The following is a 22,057-nucleotide window of genomic DNA, read 5'->3' on the forward strand; positions in this document are numbered from 1 at the left end:
TTGTTGCGCTCGGGGGCGGGGCCCCCCGTGCGTCCCGCACGCCGATAGGCTGCCGCCAGGGCGAAGGGCGGGCGCGGGGAGCGCGGCCGGGCCATGGGCAGCGTGCGCTGGGCCTTCCCCTGCGGGGCATGGCGGCCCCGCCGCCCCGAGTGGCTGCTGGCCGCGCAGCTGGTGCAGCCCGAGGAGAAGGAGCGCATCGGCCAGTTCGTGTTTGCCCGCGATGCCAAAGCCGCCTTGGTACATGGGGAGCCGGGACGCGGTTGTCTCTCTGCACAGTCAGCGCTGCCCTGGTTCCTGATTTGTCAGGAAAACATGCCGTGCGAGGGCGTTTCAGGGATGTAAGGCTAGAGGATAAGGGCTGTATAAAAGTATGAAGCTCTCACTGAGAGGCCAAGAGGCACGGCAGGCTCCTGTCAGTAGCTACTCTGAAAGACTTCACAACTTCTAAATCGTGATACCAAGTCAGGAGACAAAATCAGCGTACCCTGAGGGACTGTACCTAGGACATCGGGGTAACGACTAGGAGAATAAAGCTGTTTTACAGGATCCAGGGTCTAAATATCGCTTAATAATACAGTAATACGTGCCTGCTCACTAGTCTGGAAGGAGTTACTCATCGCTTTTAGGTCTTCAGTGTTTCATTTAGCACCTAGGTAGTGAACGGATGTACTGAAAGGAAGGCTGTTGAGATAATGTTACTACTGGGGTGGTGTAAAAAGTATTTATTTGTGCCATAAAGTATCATAAATAAGTTACTAAGATAGAAAAGAACTACTGTGATTTGTCTAGGCTGGGACTTGTGTTAATTGTGCTAATAGTGACAATGTATTTGATACTCTGATGGACTTTACATCTTAAACTTACTTGACACAGCTTTTACAAAAGGGAGAAATTTAAATTATTTTGCTAAAATACATGACTTGATATCAACAGTAATAAACCAACATTTTTTAGGCAGGTGATTTCTTAGCAACCACGTAGCACAATAGTTCTGTATGAATTATTTCCATTTTATTTCATAGGCTGGTCGCCTACTGATGAGGAAATTAATTGCAGAAGAGCTGTGCATACCTTGGAATGAAGTACACTTGCAAAGGACACCAAAAGGAAAACCTTTCCTGGCCAGTAACTTACTCAGCATCAACTCAAATTACAACTTCAATATCTCTCATCAAGGAGATTATGCAGTCCTTGCAGCTGAGCCTGAGCTTCAAGTTGGCATTGATATTATGAAGACTGATTTACCAGGTAAGTCATTATGGTGACTAAAGCAGATTCTGCTGTGTTTGAGTACTGGACATTTTCACATTTCCCAAAGAACCAATCTGTGTCCTAGAAATTTAGTGTAATTAGAAGAGAGTGTATGAATGTATTGTGTGTTTGGGATTTCTAGCTGTAAAATGCACTCCTCATTGTTTATTTTGGGGTGCATTGTAGGACAGATATGGATATATTTCTCATTTAGAGAAGTAGAACCCTGGGAAAATAAAATCATTAACCATTCTATCATATGGGCACTACCAGCATCTGCAGATACTTTAATTATGGATTTGCTGTGTGTGAGGCAGAAGGAGGGACATCTTCCCAAACAGGGACAATGGGCTCCATCCCCATGAGAACTCCACAGACTGTGTTACTCAGTTATCCCATATGTATGTCCCACATTTTATGTGTCAGGCAACTGGCAACACAGATTCACTGTGAATATGCTCTAATCCTCACTGAGAGGGGATCATGAGGAGGGAACATGTTATCGGCTTATTTATTTGCATTAAATGATTAATGAACTAAAGGGTCAAAATTAGGATTGTAGCAAAGTGTATTTTTAAATACAGTTTTATGGAGATGATTTAGTTTTCAAGTGTTCACCAGAGCACAACTGGGTTCAAGGAGAAATATATGAGAACTTACTTATTATGGAACTCTGTTTTTTATAGAATCATCCTTTAACGTTTAACCAGATATGACAGTAGTAGTTGTGTTCTTAGAGAATGTTTCTTCACAGTTTTTGGAGTTACCCAGCATTTTATGCTGCAAAGTATGTTGTGTTGTGAGAGATTCAGGTGAACCCTGACTGGATAACTTTCTGTCTGATCACTTTATACCTTTTTAACAGCAACTACAAGTGTACAGTTTTGGATTATCATGTTTAGCTAGGATGCACAGAAGCTTTACTGCAACCAGAAGTTCTTTCCTGTGACTCACACCTGCTGTAGATTCTCACTCTGAACACAGTGGTCAGCATATGGAGCCACAGGACAACCTTAGGAGGGTCCTGCACCAGAGCTGTTGTGTGTTTTGTGACAGGAATATCATAACTCTCTCAGGCAAGGCAAGCAAGGTGATGTCCCAGCTGTGTCTCCTCACAGCATCTGGCACACCCTCTGCCCGTTTGCTGGGGGAGCAGAGTTACAGAGAAGGCCTTGATGCCATGCAAACACTGCTGATACCAGTGTGGTATCAACACTGGGTTAGGCATAGACCTAAAACACAGCACTCCACAGGCTGCCATGGAAAAGGTAATACCTGGACCCAGTACCCTTGGAAACACTCTGGTTGGCCTGCCTCTGGCCTTACCACAGGACGCACTCATTTTAATTCCTCATTCCAAAACGTTTCAAGTTTCAGTGGGTAAATAGTGAAAACCAAAACATTCAAGCACTTGTATTTGAAGCTTTTCTTTGGAACTGTAAAATTCAAATTTATACAGAAAAAACCAAAAAATTTATATGTGGAAGTAGGGATATCTTACATCCTCTGCTGGTATTTTATGCAGGTGTAAATGTAGCTGGCATTTTAAAGGCATGTTGTCAATACCTAGCTGACAAGCTTTATGAAGCATGTTAAGTTTTATTTCTGAAGTCTAAAGACTTAAGTAATACTTTGAGATCTGATACAGTCAGGCTTTAGTGTTTTTGGGAGATGCTGGTGATTCCAAAAACTGAACAGTGACAGGTGACTCTATGTCTTCCTTTTTGTAATTATAATTTGTATTTTTGGAAAATGAAATAAGATACTAATGGAAATGTAATTTCATATACCTTCAACTCGTTTTTGTTGCTGGGCTATGAATAGGTAACACAGACTTTAGCAGTATTATTTTCTCTGATAGTTCCACTGAGTGGTGCTCTTGTTCTGCACTTGCCAAGTACGTTATATTTCTGAAGGTGGACCCACTATAAATCTCTTTCCTTGGAACAGCTAGAAGGACAAAGAGTTCCCTATGAACAAAGTACATTTGAGTCGGTTTGTTTGTTTTCTTCAAGCACTTGTTTAAATACAGAGTTCTTCATCTTGGGGTGTTCTCCAACAGCATCTTGATTGACGTCTCTAGTATTGTAGCTCTTATATTCCTTTATTGTTCAAACAGTGAGCATACAAAATCTGCAGTGTAGATATACATGAGTATCATGCAGCTGAAAGTTTTGAGAAGTCTGCTGTTTGTGTGCTACTATGTAACGAGGAGTCCTGGTGCACGTAAACATTTTATGTCACTTCTTCATCCACCCTATGTATGTTTGTTTTACTTTATGTTCGTAAGATGCTGCTTCTTTCCATATTACTTGTGCTTCCTTATTAAAATCTGAGAAATGAAATTACTGCAAGACACGGCCTTCTTTAAAGGTCACGCTAAAAGCTCTTCTTACCACTGCAAAAAGCAGCAGTTCTATAGAAGTTCCACAGGTGTGCTGCAGTTTATCACCTTTTTTCCTCTATTTAAATAATGAAGTAAATACTATAGTGATGGTAAAAAAGGAAAATATCCTCTTCAGGTATTGTGTGTTGCTGCCTTTTGGTTATCTGGCAGGTTATTGTAGATTTAAATCAGTCTTTCAGTCTATTTTTGAAGAATTACTGAGATCAATTATTATTTTTCTTCACTTTAGATCAGTTTAAGATGAACTCTTGAGTCATTTAGAAAAATACACGCTGTAAATTTGTTTGTCCTATAAATTTGTTTGTAGAAGTGTCTGGACATTATTTGGCCAGGTAGAGTGTATGAATTTATTTTAAGCCTTTCAAAAAAGAAATGAGAAGGATTCTCACAGTACTCTTATCTCCTCTGGACAAACTGAGCTTGTGTTTGATTTTTTACTTATGGAAAATAAATTCTGCAACAAGTGTTGACTTGGTTTGAGTGGTGTGTGGTATGTTGACTGACCAGTCACGTAAGCTCTGTAAAGTAGAATGTTTTCAGAGACTTAGGAAATAATTATAGCTTAATAAAGATTTCCTTGAGCATTTGAAAAAAGTTTAGATCTTAGGCTCAAGAGCTTTCCAGCTGTGCAAGTGCATTTCTTTTCACTAATGCATTTTTTTAACAGCTCATTCCATATCTTTGAAAATCATTCTGAAATCTTTCTTACATATCCCACTATATTGACTTTGATCCAGGCGTCTCCAATATCAATTCCAGAGTTAAATATTTGACATGCAGTAGAATTAGCTTTTCTCATTAATATTTGATTTTATGCTAGGCTTGCTTGCTAAAAAACACAAAAGGGTAAATTTTCTGCATGTGACTTTCACAGAAAAAGTAATTTGATCTAAAAATACTCAAACAAATCCTTTTTTAAGAAAATAGGCTATTATGTGTAAACATCTAATTATTTGAAACTAGTTTTCTCTGAGGCAAGGAAATATAAAAAGAACTTGGCTTATTTTTCTCTTTTTATTCTCATTATTGCATTATTGAGGTGAGGTAATGCAGATGATAGAGTTCTTCAAATCAGAGACATGTCTAATATCTATAGAAATCCCACATGAAGAAGCTAAATACCATACTTCAGTCCAGCTAGTGGAGGAAAGCTCTCTCCAAATAGTTTTGAAATTTGTGTTGTTAATTTTGGTGTATCCCTGAGCCTAATTGAGTTAGGCTCACCTACATCATAGTTCAGATATTAGGCATGTCTTTTAGCTAGCAGCCATGTTCAATTTTTTTGAATTGCAATCCTTATTTAATTGCTTCATTTCAGCTTTTCAATAAAAATTTCCTGACCTAGAAACAAATTCCAAATCAGATTGTACTTTAGAGTGCTCTTGTCCTTAAGGTGATTTACCTTTACCTTAAACAAAGTTTTTACTGTTTTTAGTTTTATTGTTGTATTTCAGTATATCTTGTAGCAGCAATCAGTGTCTAATCTTTTACTGCTAGAGGACACCGAAACACCAAATTGTTAGCTAATGGTGCAGCTTTAGGTGTGTAGGTGCACTGCTTGGAATGAAGAAATTAACAAAGGGTTTGATTTAAATGTTACTTCTTACAAATCAAAGAAGTTGTAATTTATACTTATGTAAGAACATCATTTTTAGATGTGAAGGATGTTAAAACAGCTGATACCCTTGTTGAGCTAAAGAATCACAGGGATGTTTTGCACTTAACACTGAGTAAACAGGGAGGCATTTCTTTGTTCTTGCTCTGTTTGCAACTGGGAAGAAACAGCCATCTTAAATGCATTCTTAAAGAATGTATAATATATAGCAATTTCATTGCTGTGATTTATTCATGTTTCTAGCACAGTTTTAAGTGGGAATTACACAATTCTGTAATTGATAAAGCACCAATGCTTGAAAAACTGTGAAAGAAAGTTGATATTGTGATTAAATCTCCTCTTTAAAGGAAAATTTCTTTATTTTCCAAAGCAACACTAATAATCTTTTATGACTATTTCCTTAATAGAAAAATGTAAAACCATTTGGATTAAAATATAAACTGATGGCAAAATGCAGAACTATAAAATTTGGCTGTGAAGAATATATGCTTAAAAAGAAGGAAAAAACTAGCAATTAGGAAAAGAAAAATCCTAAACTAGGAGCTTTTATTAAAAATAATGGTTGTAATAAAGAGTAACTATAAAAATGCTGGTCAGATTGTTTTGGTGTTGTGGGTTTTTTTTTCCGCTGCTCTGCATGTTGAATTTACAATAAACACAATTTATTGCTAAATTGGTGTTTTGGGAAATTAAGTTAAACAGTCACAAAGAGCAGCTACATAGAACTGTTTTTTTTAAAAAAACCTAAAAGTGCTTCTCAGCCTTGGGCAGTTAGCTTTGGCTTTCCAAATTAAGACAGTGTAGCAGAAAAATCTGATCCAAAGACTAAGGTTATGTAATTACTATGTAGGTGTTTAAAAATTGCCTTTTGAGGAGTTTCTTGCTACCACTGCCCAGTTCCAATAGCTTCAGCTCTACAGATACATACATTTGTTCCAAGACTGCAACATAGAAGTCAATTTTATTTTGTGTTGTCAGAAGTTTATTTGGATGTTGACTGTGCAGGTGTTAGGGTTTGGAGTCCTTACTGGTTTCAAAGTTGTGAGAAAATCTTTTAGAGACAGACTTGCAGATTTTTTTTATACTGACTTATGAAATGCTAGTAACTTATCTTAAATATGTCAACTTTTCTCAATAACTGTAATATAAATAGGCTCAGCTGTATCTTCCTGATGTATTTTCTTTCTAAGAGAAATTCTGATTTTCAACAAGGCAAATATTTTTTATATTTCCTAAATAAAGATGACAGATTGCTTGTCAGGTTTTCAGGAGCTTTTAGGATTGGGAGACATTTGGTAGTTCCAAAGGTAGATGTTTTATTGCCATTTATTGGTTTGGTGTTGGGAAATCTAAGCATTCATAGCCATTATGTGCTCTGTTATATTTTGATAGAAAATCAAATTTTGTAGTGTATTAAAAAGTTATTACTTGCCCTGCACAGTTTTCCTGTTTGTTCATCAGACTTGTTGGGCTCTGTGTTAAGCATGTATATCTTCCTTTTTCTTTCTTAGTAAAAACAAATTTAATAAAAGCAAAGCAGACACTTGGAGATGATATCCACAAGAGTAGATACAGCTGATACAGGTGAATAGACCATTGAAGGTCATCGGTTTTTCATCTGTGAGCCTCTGCTTTTGCCATGATGCAGCACATTTATCTTCCACTTGTATCTTTCCTTGTATATTTTGGCTGGATAAAAGACAGCTCCTGTAGAGGCTAAATTTAGTTTGCGTGATGTTAAGGGGAGGGATATGGGGGGGACAACATGCCAGTGACTAGTTGACTGCTGTCTTTTCTCTGTGGGAACACCAAACAAAGCAAAACATGCTGGGTTTTAGCTGTCAAGTGGGACAAACAGTCTTTCATCTGCTGGCAAGCCAAACAAATGGCTTTATAAGGTTTTGGGTTCTTTGGATTTTTGTTCATTTGTTTTTTAAGAATGTCTTTATGTAGGAGAGATTGATTCCCAAATTTAAAACACTAATACTACTTAAGTCATCATGTGGGGTTTTTAGGACTTCATTATGAAGGGGGAAAAGAGGGAAGGATGGTGTACAGACAGATGTGGGAAAGTTTTAAGTGTGAAATAAGAGATATTTTTACTGCATTTGGCTGTGCAATTCATTTTCTGAGACAGACTTCTGTGCAGTGTCTTGACTTCTACCATTAAAGAGCAACTCTATTGTTCATTGGATGCATTTACTACATAGGATATCGTGAGGTTGAAGGACAATCCCAGAGTATGTGTCTCAATACTGAGGACTATTTTCACATCAAATTTAGAGGAGATATCTCTCATCAGACCCTTTCAGGGAAACCAGCTCAGTTTGAATCAGCTTGTGCTTTCTAAGGTTGCAGAGCTTCCCAGGAAAAATTTGCATTAGTCAGATGAAAGAGGTGTTAGAAAGTGTGAATCATGTAGTAAAATTCAAGTGGAAGATGAGGATGACTTAGGTACTGAGAATTGGCTACCTCCCCACCCCTTTTATCCAGTATAGTATTTTATATACCAAGTACCATCTGGATTCCAGTGCAGCCCCAGCTTCTGCAGTGGTGTTAGTTTCTTAAAGACAGGTTTGCATTCCCTATAATTACACTCACTAAATACCTAACTTTTCCTGCTTGACGAACTGTGAAATGGTGATCTGCTATTGTGATTTTTTTTTTTTTTTTGCTTGTCTATTTTCTTGGACTAGTAAATGATATTAAGTTGTAAGTTTAATTAAATGATATTAAGTTGTTTCAGTATTTCTGAATGTGCAGAAAGACATTCTAGTATATTACTTCATCAACTGTAATAAAACTTCTCAGAGATCTGGTGGCTTGGTAGTACAATGTAGTGTAAGGCTGTAGATGGTCACACAACACCTTTTTTTTTTTTTTTTTTTTACATCTGTAGTTGTTCGCATCACTTGCTTTATTAAGGAAAGTGTATTTTTATGTTTATTTAGATTTTGGGGGTTGTGTGATGCAGCATAACTTCCTAACTGTTGAAAGGAAGTAGAGTTCCTGCTGTTCTGGCAAGGCAGTGATTGCTGTAACTGTTTGATATATGTTCTATAATGAAAAATTGATTAAAATGTCTTTTTTGTGGGGTCATTTTTGTTTTGGTTGAAATATTATGGCTACCAAGAGCTCTGCTAGCTGTGGTCATACAATTTCTTCTAAAGAGCTTATGCGAGTAAAACACACTTGACAAACACAAGTTAAGAAACTTACTTTTTTTATTACTGTTTGTTTTCTTGTTTATCACTATCACTATTTAGTTGTAAGTGCATTTTTCTCAAAGAATTTGAGGTCCCTGAGTCATCTTAGTGATTAATACTTTTTGTATTTAAAATACTTTTTTATTTTCTCTACTCAGAGGTAAGATAAAACTATGAGTTTGCATCCAGGTGTGTTTGACTGAAAGCTCTTCAATAGCAAGAGTATATTTCAGCTGAATGTTTGGCATGGAAAGAACATGTAGAAATAATCTGGAGTCTGAACAAAATTTGAGAGGATCAGGAATTTTTTTTTTAATTTTCAAAAATAAATTACAAAAAGCATGAATATGTTGCAGACAGTGTCCTACCTGTCTTTAAATTGATCAGCTATGAGGTATGCTGTTAACAGCTTTTAATTTTATTTTGGGTTTTTTTAACCAAGTCATAGCTACTATTTTTCCAGTTAAGTTTTAGAGCTATCTAAGCCATTATGACTCTTCTTTTTGTTTTACATTGACTATCAAGGCAGCTTGCTTAAATCTTCATCACTGCTGTTAGACCCAACTACATTAATGCAATTGAAACCTTAGCAGTTTCTCTAATATTGCAGAGACTTAATGATGCTATCTGCAGAGAAAATATCAAACATTATCAAATTATTTCAGTCTCTTTATGATTGAATTTTCCAGGCTGACATTTTTATAATCTGGAAAATATTGAGTAACTTGTAGGAGGCAATGTCAAGTTTTCAGTCATTTAAGAGTTAGTGCTTCTCTGGAGTATGCCAAAATAAAACACATCAACGTTAACATGACGAGAATAGATGTTTAACATACATGTAATTAGGAAAATTGCGGGATACTGACAGGAAGTGTGGAGGTCAGAGAATGTAAATCCAATTTCCAATTCACACGAAAGCTGTGTGAGCTAGTAGATTGAGAAAACCTCCATTGTTAATATTCTATCTGGTTCTTGTAAGTTAGTAATTTATCTCACTAATTATTTGCCTTGTGTTGTTTCTAAACGTCTGTACAAGGGTTAGTTGGTATTAATAAACAGGGCTTGGGAATCTGTTGCAGAAGAAATGTTTTCTCTGTATCAGGTTACTTTGGTTTCCTTTAGAGATGTAAAATGTGATCAAATATGGCCCTACACCAAAAGAATTGTCAGCCCAAGAGTCCAGGACTTGAAACATTGATCCAATACAGTTGGTTCGTTTAGAAGCTTCATAGCTATCTTGTGTTTCACATTATTAGGTAGATTGAGCTGTTCATGCTTTAGTTGTTTAGTTTGCTATGAATGAGGTGTCACACTGCCATGTTTTCCATCTGAAAGTGAGCTGATTGTATTGATTAGGTATTAGTTCTTAATCACTGACCTGTTTCTTTTATGCAGTTCAAGTTGATGAGGAGGCTGTTTGCATTTTGATATTTGTTTCATATTTTTGTTTTGAGTGTTTGTTTGGGTTTGGTTTTGTTTGTTTGTTGTGTTTTTTCAGGAGGTTAGTTGATCAATGAGCTGGCAGGAGTAACTTTATAAGCTAGTTTGTTTGTATCTGACCAAGCCAAGTTGAAGACTGTAAACTCATAAAACCTGAAGTGAAGCTGGCCAGTCATCTACTCTTCTCATTGTTTTGAGAAGAGTATGCTTGGCATGGTTCTAATAATTTTTGGTACAAGTTTGTACCCTGCCTTTGTGAAGTATACACTGTATTACCAAAGCTGACTTATGATTAACCTGATGTTTGTAAAAATGTAAAAAATTTCTATACTAGCCTTATAGGTAGTAATTTTCACTATTAATAGTATCAGAGTTTACATGGATCATAATTCTGATTGCCTTTATCTTCCTACAGCTGCAGCTTGTTGGAATTCTTTAGCAGGTAGAAAAATGGGGGAAAATTATGGTATATTTATGTACTATTTCTACAGTGCATTTGCAAACAGGACTAGAGAATATAGTCTGTTTTCTTATTTTTCACTCCTGCCTCTTTTTAAAATCAGTCTTTTATATCTGGTCTGTAGCATTACTGTTCTACAGGGAAAATGCAAAGCATTTTTTTGCCTAATGTTTAAAAAAATTAAACAAAAACCTACTTGTCATTGCAGTGGAAAACATGGCATTATGTATTAATGTAAATAGCTCATGCAAAAATTCCAAAATGCAGACACATATGCACACATAGGAACACACACACTTACCCGTATATAGCGTGTTTACTTTCCAGGGTTAATATCGGAGTCTTTTTTTCCAGTATCACTTACTATTTCCTCTCATCACTCTTCCTGAAATTTCCAGGCTGTTGTGTGCTTTTAATTTAATGAAGAAGCTTAACTTTGGGTTTAGGTTTTATTTTTAATGACTAGAATGCAATTTTTGAAAGATTATTCAGTTGATATTCTTAAGGATATGATGTACTTAGAAGTTTATTAACAAGACATGTATTTTAAAATCAGAGTCAGCAATATAATTAATGCTCAGCATTAAAAGGAATTAGTTTGTTATTTTGAAGAACTGTATTTCCTGACATAGGCAAATAAGAAGTACTTACTTAAAAGGTCAGTTTATTTATGAAACAAGTTGACAAGGGAAATGCAAATGCAAATTTAAAACCAAATAATTAATTGCTATATGGACTTGTTCCAGTTCTTTCAAAGGAAGTTTTTTATAAATTGTGGCAAGTAGTTGACCACAACTTGAGGCTGGGTTTTTTTTTTAATCAAACTAAAAGCAAAATACATAGCATTTAAACAATTTAAACAGAAACTTTATGCTGCTTCTAGTTTTGTCTCCTTCATATGTCCTATGTCATGAGAGACATGGGAAAATTGAAGGAGGTTTAGCAAGGGGACACCAAGGTGATTAGAGGGTTGGGGAACTTTACTAATGTAAAAATGCTGGTGGAGCTGGGTTTGTTGAACCTGAAGAGGTGAAAGTTCTAAAGAAGGGAATCTAATCTAAAAGGCAGCAGGCTCAGGTTTCTTCAAGGGGAGTTCTGTCTCTGTAGAACAAGTCTGCACCATGAGATCAGCAGAATACTGGACTGGGTTCCCCAGAGAAGGGGTGAAATACTCTGCTTGACAGAGTCCTGGGTAACCCAACATAAGGCTCTGTTTTTCAACAGAAGGTTAGACCAGGTGGTCTCCAAAGGTCTTTTTCAACCTACATTTTCCCCATGGTTCTGTAAATCTGTCTTCCTCTGATAGTGAAGCAAATATGGGGAAATGGACTAGGCAGGCTGTGGTACTGCAGGTAACTTGTGGAGAACAGGAATCCTAAGTCCTGATCTGTTCCTCAGAGCAGAGCAACTGTACTGCCTTAAGGAAATGGGGAGTGAGTGCACTTAAGGACAAAGTGATGCCTGAGATTTTCAAAGGAGGAACTTGACAAATGATGGGAGCAGAGGGGAAAGCACTATGTGAATTTGAACATGAGTGTTGAGAAGGGTAGCTGAACAGTTGAAGAAACTTAGGACAAGAAAAGGGGTGAACAATGAGGAAGAAAGCAGTAGCATATGGGTTTGATATGCACTCGGTGTACTAAATGGTTTAAGCATCAAGTGTATTCACCACATGTGATAAAGCTGGGATAGTGGGACTGACAACACAGGAGCCTTTATGTTCCTCTACATGTTGAATGTGGTGTAGTGTGAGTAGTCTTGGCAGTTTTTCTCTGGTAGTCCTGGGATATAGAGAGGAGGAGGGCTCTCTGCAAGTAATAGAGGAGGAAGGGTACACCAGGACATTATGCAATGTTGTAGTTAAAATTACACGAAAAGGCTGGAGCATTACCACTGTTGTTTTAAATATTAAAGAAAAGAGAGAAGGGGGAAAAATTTATTGTCTAGAGCAGATATTAATGTAGTTATTTGACTGTAAAATAGGCCATACCAACACAGAGGTGAAAGAAAATACCTTTCTCCAAGTCCAACGTTTTTCTTTTCTTTTTTTTTTTTTTTTTTTTTTTGTTTCAGGGATGCTGGATTGTGTAAGTAGATGGATATGGAATTTGCTCTGGTAATTCATCAAAGCAACATTGTGGTTGCTTTTTTCTTCTATTGTTATTTTCTCCAGAGGAGAGTTAGTCCTGTCCTTAGACTGTTCTGGATCATTCCATTAGCTAAGTGCTGCAACTGTCTCCAAATTCTGCAATTGAGGGCAGCTCTGAAGTGTCACTGCCACGTCTTGTGGGACATGTATGTCAGACTTTGCAGTATGGTTGAATGTGTGCTTTAGTGTAACATTGGTTTGTTTAGATCAGTTATTACTGCTGCCAGTACCTGTTTTTATTTACTGCTTAGATATCTATAGAAGAGGAACCACTTTTATAGAGAAGGCTTGATGTCTTTACCCCTGGTTTAGGATGGGGAACATGAGCATAGAAAAGGAAAGTTCCTTGCGCAGTCAACTCAAAGAATTACTGGCACAACTACAGTTAGAATCTGCATCTTAAGAAATTATTTACTGAGTGGATTCTGCAAAGTAACATGGTATTGGGAGGGGGAAAATGTTTTGGATTAAATATGACTGATGTTGTATTTTTAGTAAGAACATTGAGTAACCTATCAAAGAAATTGTCTCAATATATGGAATTGTCTCTATCCAGATTTTTATTATCCCTGCTAGAGAAAAGGGGTTATTTTCTGCCATTGTCTCTTTAGCCACCTGTAAGCCCAGCTGGACTTGGATGCTTGCATGAGATACTGATTAACATAGGCTATGGGTAGCCAAGCTTGTAACAAGGTCCATAGATTTCAAGGTACTATAGAAATGCCATTGGTCAATATAACTACACATTGTAGTGTCTTGTAAATTTAGACTAGTGGGGAAAAGTGGTGTAGCCCCCAAAGAGCTGCTGCAGTGTCACAGAGCTGTGATTATTTTTAGAGGAAGCTTAAATTTAATCTAAGGATTTGAAGGTTTGGTGGTTTGAGGCTGGGTTTTTTGGAGAATTTTTTTTCCATTGGTATATTTCTTACTGTTATCATGGGCACCTCTCTACCCACATTTTTCTTCCAGAATAAATCAAATCCAAATAGCTTAATATGTATGTGATAAATTCAGAAAACTGTGCTTCTATAAGTGCTTAAAAAAGTGTTTCTTCTGTATTCCAGCATCCAAAGGTGGGAGGCAGAATAGCTTAATAAATTTTGACAAACAGAATGCTATTTTATAAAATGTTACTAGATCAAGCTGTCAGATGCCAGATACTATATATCCTACTTTAGTAGTTGAATATAATTTTTTTATGTTTATATAAAATTATCTTTGGTTAAATACTTTGCCTTTTAGTGAATGCTGGAAGTACTGCATCCTGAACAGCCATTAGCTCACTGCTTTGAGGCTGTATAAATTCAAATTGTGGAGCAGAGTTGGTTCATAATTTTTTTTTACTTACGAGTTTTTTCTAGAGCAATAATGTGAGGTAATTAATTTGCTTGTTATTACTACTCTGTTACAATTTCTGTAAATATCTCTGTCTGATTTGTAGGTAGTAGCTCAATTCCAAATTTCTTTCACATAATGAAGCGACAGTTTACTGAAACAGAGTGGGATGTAATCAAGTCAATGAGTAATGAATGGATGCAGCTGGATATGTTTTATCGGCACTGGGTAATACTTCTTTTTTTATTCAAAGTCCTATTCAAAGAATGTTCACATTCTTTTCTGATATATTTTTTTATTTTCATTACAGTAAAAATGTAATATTTCCGTAGTTCCATAGAAATGGTTTAGGTTGGAAAGGACATCTAAGATTACCAAATCTACCACTGAACTATGTCTCTAAACACCATCTCTATCCATATTTTAAATAATTTCAGGATGACTCAACCACTGCCCTGGGCAGCTTGTTCCAGTGCTTGAAAACCTATTTGATGAGGAAGTTTCTCCCATTATCCAATCTAAGCCCACCTGGTTCTACCTGATACTATTTCAGGTGAAGATATTCTTGGACTTTATATTTCAGTGATTATTTTAATATCGGAACAACTTTGAGAACCATGGTACAGCTGATATTTCCAATGGGATTTATTAGTAGTTTTAAACACATAGCCAGAACAAGGTAAAGCATTCATATCTGTAATTTGAATTGCATATTTATTTTAATGCAGCAGGTTAGGCTGGGTATAAATGATGCTGATAACTTTTTTTCTTGGTAATTTCATCAGTCTACCGTGACATTTAGTAGTATAAGTCTTAAATTTATTTTGTCTGCAATGTGTTCTCAGAAGTAATGTTTGTAGAACAGTAAATAGCAGTTTAAAAAACAGTTTGTAGCCAGTATAAATAAAATGCATTTTTATGTCTTTTAGGCCCTAAAAGAAAGCTTCTTAAAGGCCATTGGAGTTGGAATTGGCTTTAACTTGCAAAGAATTGAATTTAATGTGTCTCCATTGCAACTGGAAATAGGGAAGGTGTATAAGGATACAAAAATGCTTCTGGATGGAGAAAAAGAAGAGGAGTGGACATTTGAGGTAAAGAACATGTTTTCATTAGTGATAAGCAGTCTCAACTCCTTATTGTTGCATTACATGTTTTATTTTTTTTTTAATTGCAATTTCACATCTTTCTTTTGTATAACCCCATTGACCTTATATTAATCAAAACTTAAGATATAAATCTACAGCATTTTAAAGATTTTTTTTTTAAGACTGCAAGCACACCCCATATATGGATTTGTTATAATGTCTTTTTATTTTTCCTGTGCCTGGAATATATTTCCTGCATCTGGGAAGGTCATTCTAACGTATGCAGGAAGTTCACAGAAATAGTTTTGGACCTGATTTCTTGAATTTGTCTAAGATTTTAAAGTTCTTCATCAGTTGGTCTAGAATTGTTGATCTCAATAATCTGAGTCTTGGGGTTTGGGCTTGTGTTTTCCTTCTTCAAAGTTATTGGGACTTACCACTAAAACATCTATCCTTCCAGATTTGGTAAGAAATTATCAGTATCATCTTGTGTAGTTTAAAGGATACAGAGGGGAAAAACTGATAGGGACATGTTTACTGATGGACCTGGCAGTGCTGGGTTAATAGTTGGAACTTGCTGATGTTGAAGGTGTTTTCCAGCTGATATGATTCTGATTCATAATGATCTCAAATTATTTAATTACCTAAAAAACAAGCTTTAAAACCAAATTAAATTACAATCCCATTTCTCTACACCCCAGAGGCATGTTTGTTCAACCCCTTTAAACAAAGCAAAAAACGGAACTGTCAAGTGCACTTTTCTCAATTCCTATATAGTATAGCAATTTTAGTATCCCATGAAATTCACTAGTTGGAATTGCACTGGCAAAGGAAGTTATCGGGAAAGCCTGTGATATGTCTTGTACCAGAAAACTTTCTGTGTTACTGCAGTGTCCCATGGCCAGTGGAGCATCTGGTCTTCACTGAATGGTGGAACTCCTAATTTTGGTCTTTGATTTGCCTCTGGTTGATTGACAGAAATAGTCTGAAGATGATGATGCAGATAGCTCCCTGTATACTTAAATGCTTACTAATTGTTTGGATTTTCCTTGTTACTTAGTAATTACTGCTAGAACACTCATGCAGTTTTTGAGGAATGTCTCCACTCCCACACTTGCCCACCTGCTTCCCAAAAATGCAGCATTAAAATGAGGCAGATTCTTGTATTTCAAAGAGAGGGCTTAATGTCAAGTTTCCTTTAAATAAAGCTCAAGTGGGATATAATTTCATTTAAATATCAACATTCATTAAAATTAAATAAATAAAATGTTTTTCAGTTACCAGTCTCTGGAGAGTTTAAAATTAAGCATTGCTTTACTATTTTGTCTTTCCTATTTTTTTTTTAATTTTATGTCCATTTTCTTACTTAGAAAAGTCTTTTTTTTTTCTCATCAGATTTTTGAAATAACTTTTTAGTTGAAAACACTAATTTTGAGAAACCTGAAAGAGTTACTTGTAAGACTACATTTTTTCTGATACAGTCTTTTCCTTAGTTTCCCTGTTGTGCCAATTTTACTTTAGAGAGCTTTTTCTATCAAATAATAAAATATAATGTCTCACTTCTACATTTCAGGACTGACTATATCTTTAGTGAAAGGAAACAATCAAAGAGAGCAAGACTGTTTAAAATTCAATTATCACATTTTTGATTGATTCATTTCAGTTTTAAGAAGAAGAAAAATTACTAAAAATAGAGGTGAGAAATTAAGGGGATTTTTATCCATTTAAATTGCACAAAATATTCTGAAATCTTCAGAAAATACCATGTAATATGAAAAAGATAACTTTAAATTCATAAAGATAAAGAAAAGATCCTCCACCTTATACTTGTCATGACTAAAAGGTCAAGAGAAATACTAATGAATCAGAACAAATCAAAGTTGGCACTATTTAGACACCCTGTAACTGTTCACAGTCAGAACAAAGCCAATTCAAATTGGAGATAGAATTTTCTGTGAACAGTGCAAAAAGGTTTCTCCTATTTAATTGTAAATCCAAATTAACTACTTTGTTTTGTAGTTGACTGTGTGTGGTCCTTCTACCAAGGATTTATTTTTGCTTGAAGTATCTTTGCCCTCATTCACACCCCACATTTTTTGGCTTGAATGGAAGGCAGTTGATCAGAAACAAGTTTGGTCTTGATGGAAAGATTTAGCTTTAGGGTCTTGTTTATTATTTGTATATTACTCTAGAGATTGCTACACAGATTCCCTTCAGCTGTTTTGGAAGGAGTTGGAGGAAAAAAGCTTTGTTTAAAAGCATCAATTTAATTTTAAGGTATGTCTGCTATATATGTTGACTGTGCTTTATTCATGTAGACAGTACATGCTTTCCTCATTTTAAAAAGGTGACTTTGTTTGGCAATAACTAAAGGACAGTTAGCCCAGTAAAGAGTGATAACAGTATTTTGTCAGGGTGTTGATTTAGGATGGAGTCATTATGATGATGGTGATGATGATTATTATTATGAGTAATTCTATATGCTCCATTTACTTGCTTTGAAGAACATAAACTTGTAAAATTGTCCTAGTTTCATCTCTGATACAGTTAATTTTCTTCTTAGTAGCAGGCATAGTGCTGTGTTTTGAATTCAGGATGAGAATAGTGCTCCTAACACATTGAAACAAAGTCAAGGACTCTAGTTTCTCATAGTGCCCTGACAGTGAGGAGGCTGTGTGGTATGAGCTGCCTACTACTATGACAAGAATGAAATAATAGTTAATTCTAGTAAAAATTAAAGAAGTTGATTGAAAACAGTTATGACAAGTTCTATCATTTAAAGAGATCAAAGTAAGTTTATAAGATAGACAGATTTGTTGCAGATCTTAAATATGGAAAAATATATTGGCACTGGAACTATATTGGCTCAGGAAAAGGTTTCCCAAAGAAGTTGTGGATGTCCCATCCCTGGAAGTGTGTAAGGCTAGATTGGATGGGCCCTAGGCAACCTGGTCTAGTGGAAGGTGTCCCTGAGATGATTTTTGAGGTCCCTTCCAATATAAGCCATTCTATGAGATTATGAGAAATAAATTCCTAGTTAGTGATTTGCAAAATGATTAATATATTTGTGACCCTTTTCTTATTAGTCCCAGTTGTGTACAATTGATCAGGAAGAATAACTGGATAGTACTTACTGGAATCAATGTTAAAGAAGAATCTTAAATGAAGCATAACACATTTGTCTTTGTACCCACCTCAACTTTGGATATAATTGTTTTATTCAGGAAACACATGATTTATCTTAAACCTTGCTCTGGGATTAAGAATCACCTGACAGGACTGCTGTTGCACAGATAACTTTTTGCATTTTTTCACAACAAATATTTGCTTGATTTTTTTATATGCAAATAAATTATTTCCAGACATGAATTTTAAAGAGTGATTATCTGGGTCAATTTGAAACATATTTAGTAATTACTGTGTGCAACTGTAGTTGGCATCTTTCACTCTCAGTAAGGGAAGTTAATCCTGTTGCATTGTCAGGAATAAATTTCTAAGACTTTCTAGACATTTCTAAGACTAGCTAATCCAACTGGATTCACTCATCAATCAGTTCTGCTGGCTGGAAAGGTGCAGTTTCATCATAAGCAGTCTGCTGTTGACTGAATTCATAATTATTTGAATTCCAGACACATCATTCTGCCGAGTCTTTGGAATGAGATCATTGTAAATCTCCGTGTGTTCTAGCAACACTTTTGTTCTGTGCAGACCAAAACAAATTTTAGTCCATTATTTGTCTTCTGGTTTATAGAGAGGAATCTTAACAAAACAAACTCTCTACCCTGAAGGAATTCTGTAGGATTGTCCTCTCTTTGTTAATCATCTATTTCCATTTAAGATAATAATTTTATAAGCTGGTGTAGCAATATATCCAGGGATATCTTTTATAGTTTCAGTATGTTTCATTAATTCCATTGCTTAAGGTTTTTGCTGGCCACTAGTACAGGCCAGGAAAGATGTTTCTTTCTGTATTTCATTTGGATTTGCATTGTTGTGAAACAGCAAAGATAGATGAAGGGCATAGCTTATGTTTTATTGTAAGATGCTGAAAAGTCTCTTGTGACCACAGAGGATATATGAAATAAATGAAATGGAACCTTTTTCATTCACTGTTCATTGGGCAGGGTCTCTGCAGGGAAGATCTATCTAAACAATCACTGCCTGTTAAATGCAGCTTTGAAATGAAAAAAACATTTTTCTAACAATATGTGAAACAGTGTCTATAGTATTTTTTTAGTTGAACAAACAAGAAGGAATATAATTTGACCTCACAAAAAGAAAATTCTGTCCTTAAAGCTGTTTGCAGATTTCTGATGACAGGTGTAAGCCACTGCTGAATGTGCTGTACTGTGTCCTCTGTTCTGATCTGTCTTTGACCTCTTGAGCACGCAAAAAAATGAAAGAAGGGTGGGAAATGAAGTGATTAAACTGGGATATACTAATTTTTCCGTCTAGAAGAATACAAAACACTGCCACCCCAGAACTATAGAAATGGTTTAGCAACACCTGATCAAACATTTAATATTCATAGGCTTTCTTATTTCTGAGGAAGTTAAGGAAATGTTCACACTGAGTACAAGTGGTTACCTCTGAGATAGCATTCTTTATGCTTGACTTACTTTCAGTTTGGTATCCTAGTGAAGGAGTGGAAAACCCAGTAAAATACCCCATAGGAAGTACATTCTTGCAGTCATGTGTAAAGTACTCTTATGCTGTAGGTTTATTCATTTTTCTTATATTAAATATTTTCTTAATCTAGACAAAATCTAAATATTTCTTACTAGCACTCCACAAAAAGGTATGACAATGTGAGTTTGATGGGCTTTTTTTTAAGTAGGTGAGGGTTCTAAACTTCACTGCTAACGCTGTCAAATAGGCACAGTTTTGGTGCTGAAGAGATTAAAGGCACAGTTCTATTTCCTCACCAGCACCTCTTAGCTGAGGCATACATGTTTGTTAGAAACATTCCCCAACTTTACAGTTGTCCTGGTGCTACACATGCCTGGAGCAGCTCCTACCTTGGCTGAACTGGGCTGAGTAGATTTGATCTGAACAGTTTGGCTTATATATGTATATATTGGCTTTTATATATATATATATATATAGGCTAATACATATATATATATAGGCTTATATATATAATATATAATATATATATTATGTATATATATGTATATATATGTATATGTATATATATGTATATGTATATATATGTATATGTATATGTATGTATATATATATATATATATATATGTATATATATATGTGTATATATATATATATATATGCACAGAGCTGTTTTGGAATTGCAGAAATGGTATCCTGGCAACTAAAGCCTTTGAAAAGCCTGATGCACACTGAAACCATTGTTCTGAAAGACATTCTCCTTAGATTAAATGGGGTAAAAAATGAGGCAACCAACAACCTGTGAGAGGAAACAGGAGGAAATCATGGTGCATTGTTTATATTATAATATAGTGCAGTTAGACTATTTCCCAAGGAAGCCAAAATTGGAGATTCAGTCTTAAGTCCCAGGAGAATATCTGAATGACTTCTAATTTGCAGATTAATGGTAATATTGGATCATCTTCCTAGGTAAAATTCTTGTTATTCTTGAGTTCTGGATTAGAAAGGGCAGGAATTACATGAAAACTTTAAAATAAATAAGCAGAGAAATTTTTATTTCATCCCCTTTTTAAAAGTCAATGGATTTATGACTTGGCTATAGAATAAGCATTATTCAGAAACAGTAAAAATCTTCGGGATTCTTTTTCTTGAAATTGTTTAGGATAAATTTTTAGCCCTTCTGGAAGAAAACACTTTCAAACCAAACTATTAAATCGGTAAAAAACTGTATTACTAAATATATAGTTATGCACCTAAAAATGTTGATTTGTATTTACACATAGCAGTACTCGGACTATGTCAGGAATTCAAAGTTGTGCACTTACATGCTGCCTGAAACCAAGAGGGAGAGTCAATGTTTTAAATTTACACTGACATCACTGTTTTTCAGAATACCTTCTTGAGGTTCACAGTTCATCTCACTGGAAAGGGATAACTAAGATGGGTTATGTGGTTTGAGGCTTAGAAGGGACTGATAAAGGAATGCTCAGGTCACAGGCTTCAACACAAATATCTCCAAATGGATAAGGTGGTGGTAACCTATAGTAATCTGTCCTCAGCCCTGTGAACATTTTAATGTGTCTGCATCATTGAGCTCTTCAGCAAAACTGCTAAAATACTATTGCTTTTTGAATGTCATTATTTTAAAGTATTTTATATTATCTTGTGCTATTGTTCTGAACCATACTCTAAACACTTACATAGTCTATACTCTGGAAACAGAGTAAAGAAAATGCATTTACATTGCCATTTTTCATCTTTACTAGGAAACCCGCTTGGATGATAATCATCATGTTGCAGTGGCACTTGGAAAACAGGAGGGATTTGTACAGAAGGATTCTGATGTAAGGAATTGTGAAGCAATTTCATCTCTTGGTGATCACTTGAATATAAACTTATGCTGTAGCTGAAAGTGTGTCATCTCATATATGAGGCCAAGAAGAAGGCTTATCTTAGGCACAGCATTAACCAGAACCATGCAGTACTACTAAATGTTTCCTCTAGTTCTGTTGTGCCAATTTCAGGAGAAGACTGTGAAGGAGAAATAGATTCATAGGACAGCAACAGATAATGTCAAGTCTGTAGTACATGTATTCTATGTGTTCATTCAAGAGCAGATTAAGTGATTTTTGTCACAGCCTTCTAGAACTCATATGGGAAAGATTGTTTTCACAGAGAGAAATGGAAACAGTGAACCAGTGTGGACTGCTAAACTTGTGTGACACCTCACCAAGTTGATTTTAGTGGGCAACTGTCAGTGCTTGTATCCCAGAGCAGATCCATCACTCAAACACCATTATGACAAGATAACCCTTGAGAGAAGCAGCAACAACCAACAGATGGGAAGAACAGCAGTGTTACTCTTCATTCCATGTGGTGTGTCTATAGAGAGAAAGAGAAAAGCAACTTGGAAGCTTTTCATGATTTTCTGTGTAATTTTAAAAATACCTCAGTCATTAAAATAGCAATAAAAGGAAATTTAA

The 22,057-nt window shown here is 35.6% G+C and overlaps 1 protein-coding gene across 2 annotated transcripts in view; it reads left to right on the top strand.

The window, feature by feature from the left end:
* AASDHPPT (aminoadipate-semialdehyde dehydrogenase-phosphopantetheinyl transferase) overlaps positions 1–22,057 on the top strand; it is a 29,790-nt gene that overhangs the window by 226 nt on the left and 7,507 nt on the right. Inside the window, exons 1-5 of one of the 2 annotated variants that reach the window (XM_021529358.2) lie at positions 65–237; positions 1,023–1,248; positions 13,970–14,091; positions 14,793–14,954; positions 21,341–21,418. In XM_021529358.2, the coding sequence (XP_021385033.2) occupies positions 94–237; positions 1,023–1,248; positions 13,970–14,091; positions 14,793–14,954; positions 21,341–21,418 (732 nt within the window). In that variant the 5' untranslated portion in view covers positions 65–93. Of the gene's footprint in view, positions 1–64; positions 238–1,022; positions 1,249–13,969; positions 14,092–14,792; positions 14,955–21,340; positions 21,419–22,057 lie in introns of those variants that run through there. The other variant, XM_077781344.1, reaches the window with a different exon arrangement.

This window comes from Lonchura striata, chromosome 2 (genome assembly GCF_046129695.1).
Source record: "Lonchura striata isolate bLonStr1 chromosome 2, bLonStr1.mat, whole genome shotgun sequence".
NCBI lineage: Eukaryota > Metazoa > Chordata > Aves > Passeriformes > Estrildidae > Lonchura > Lonchura striata.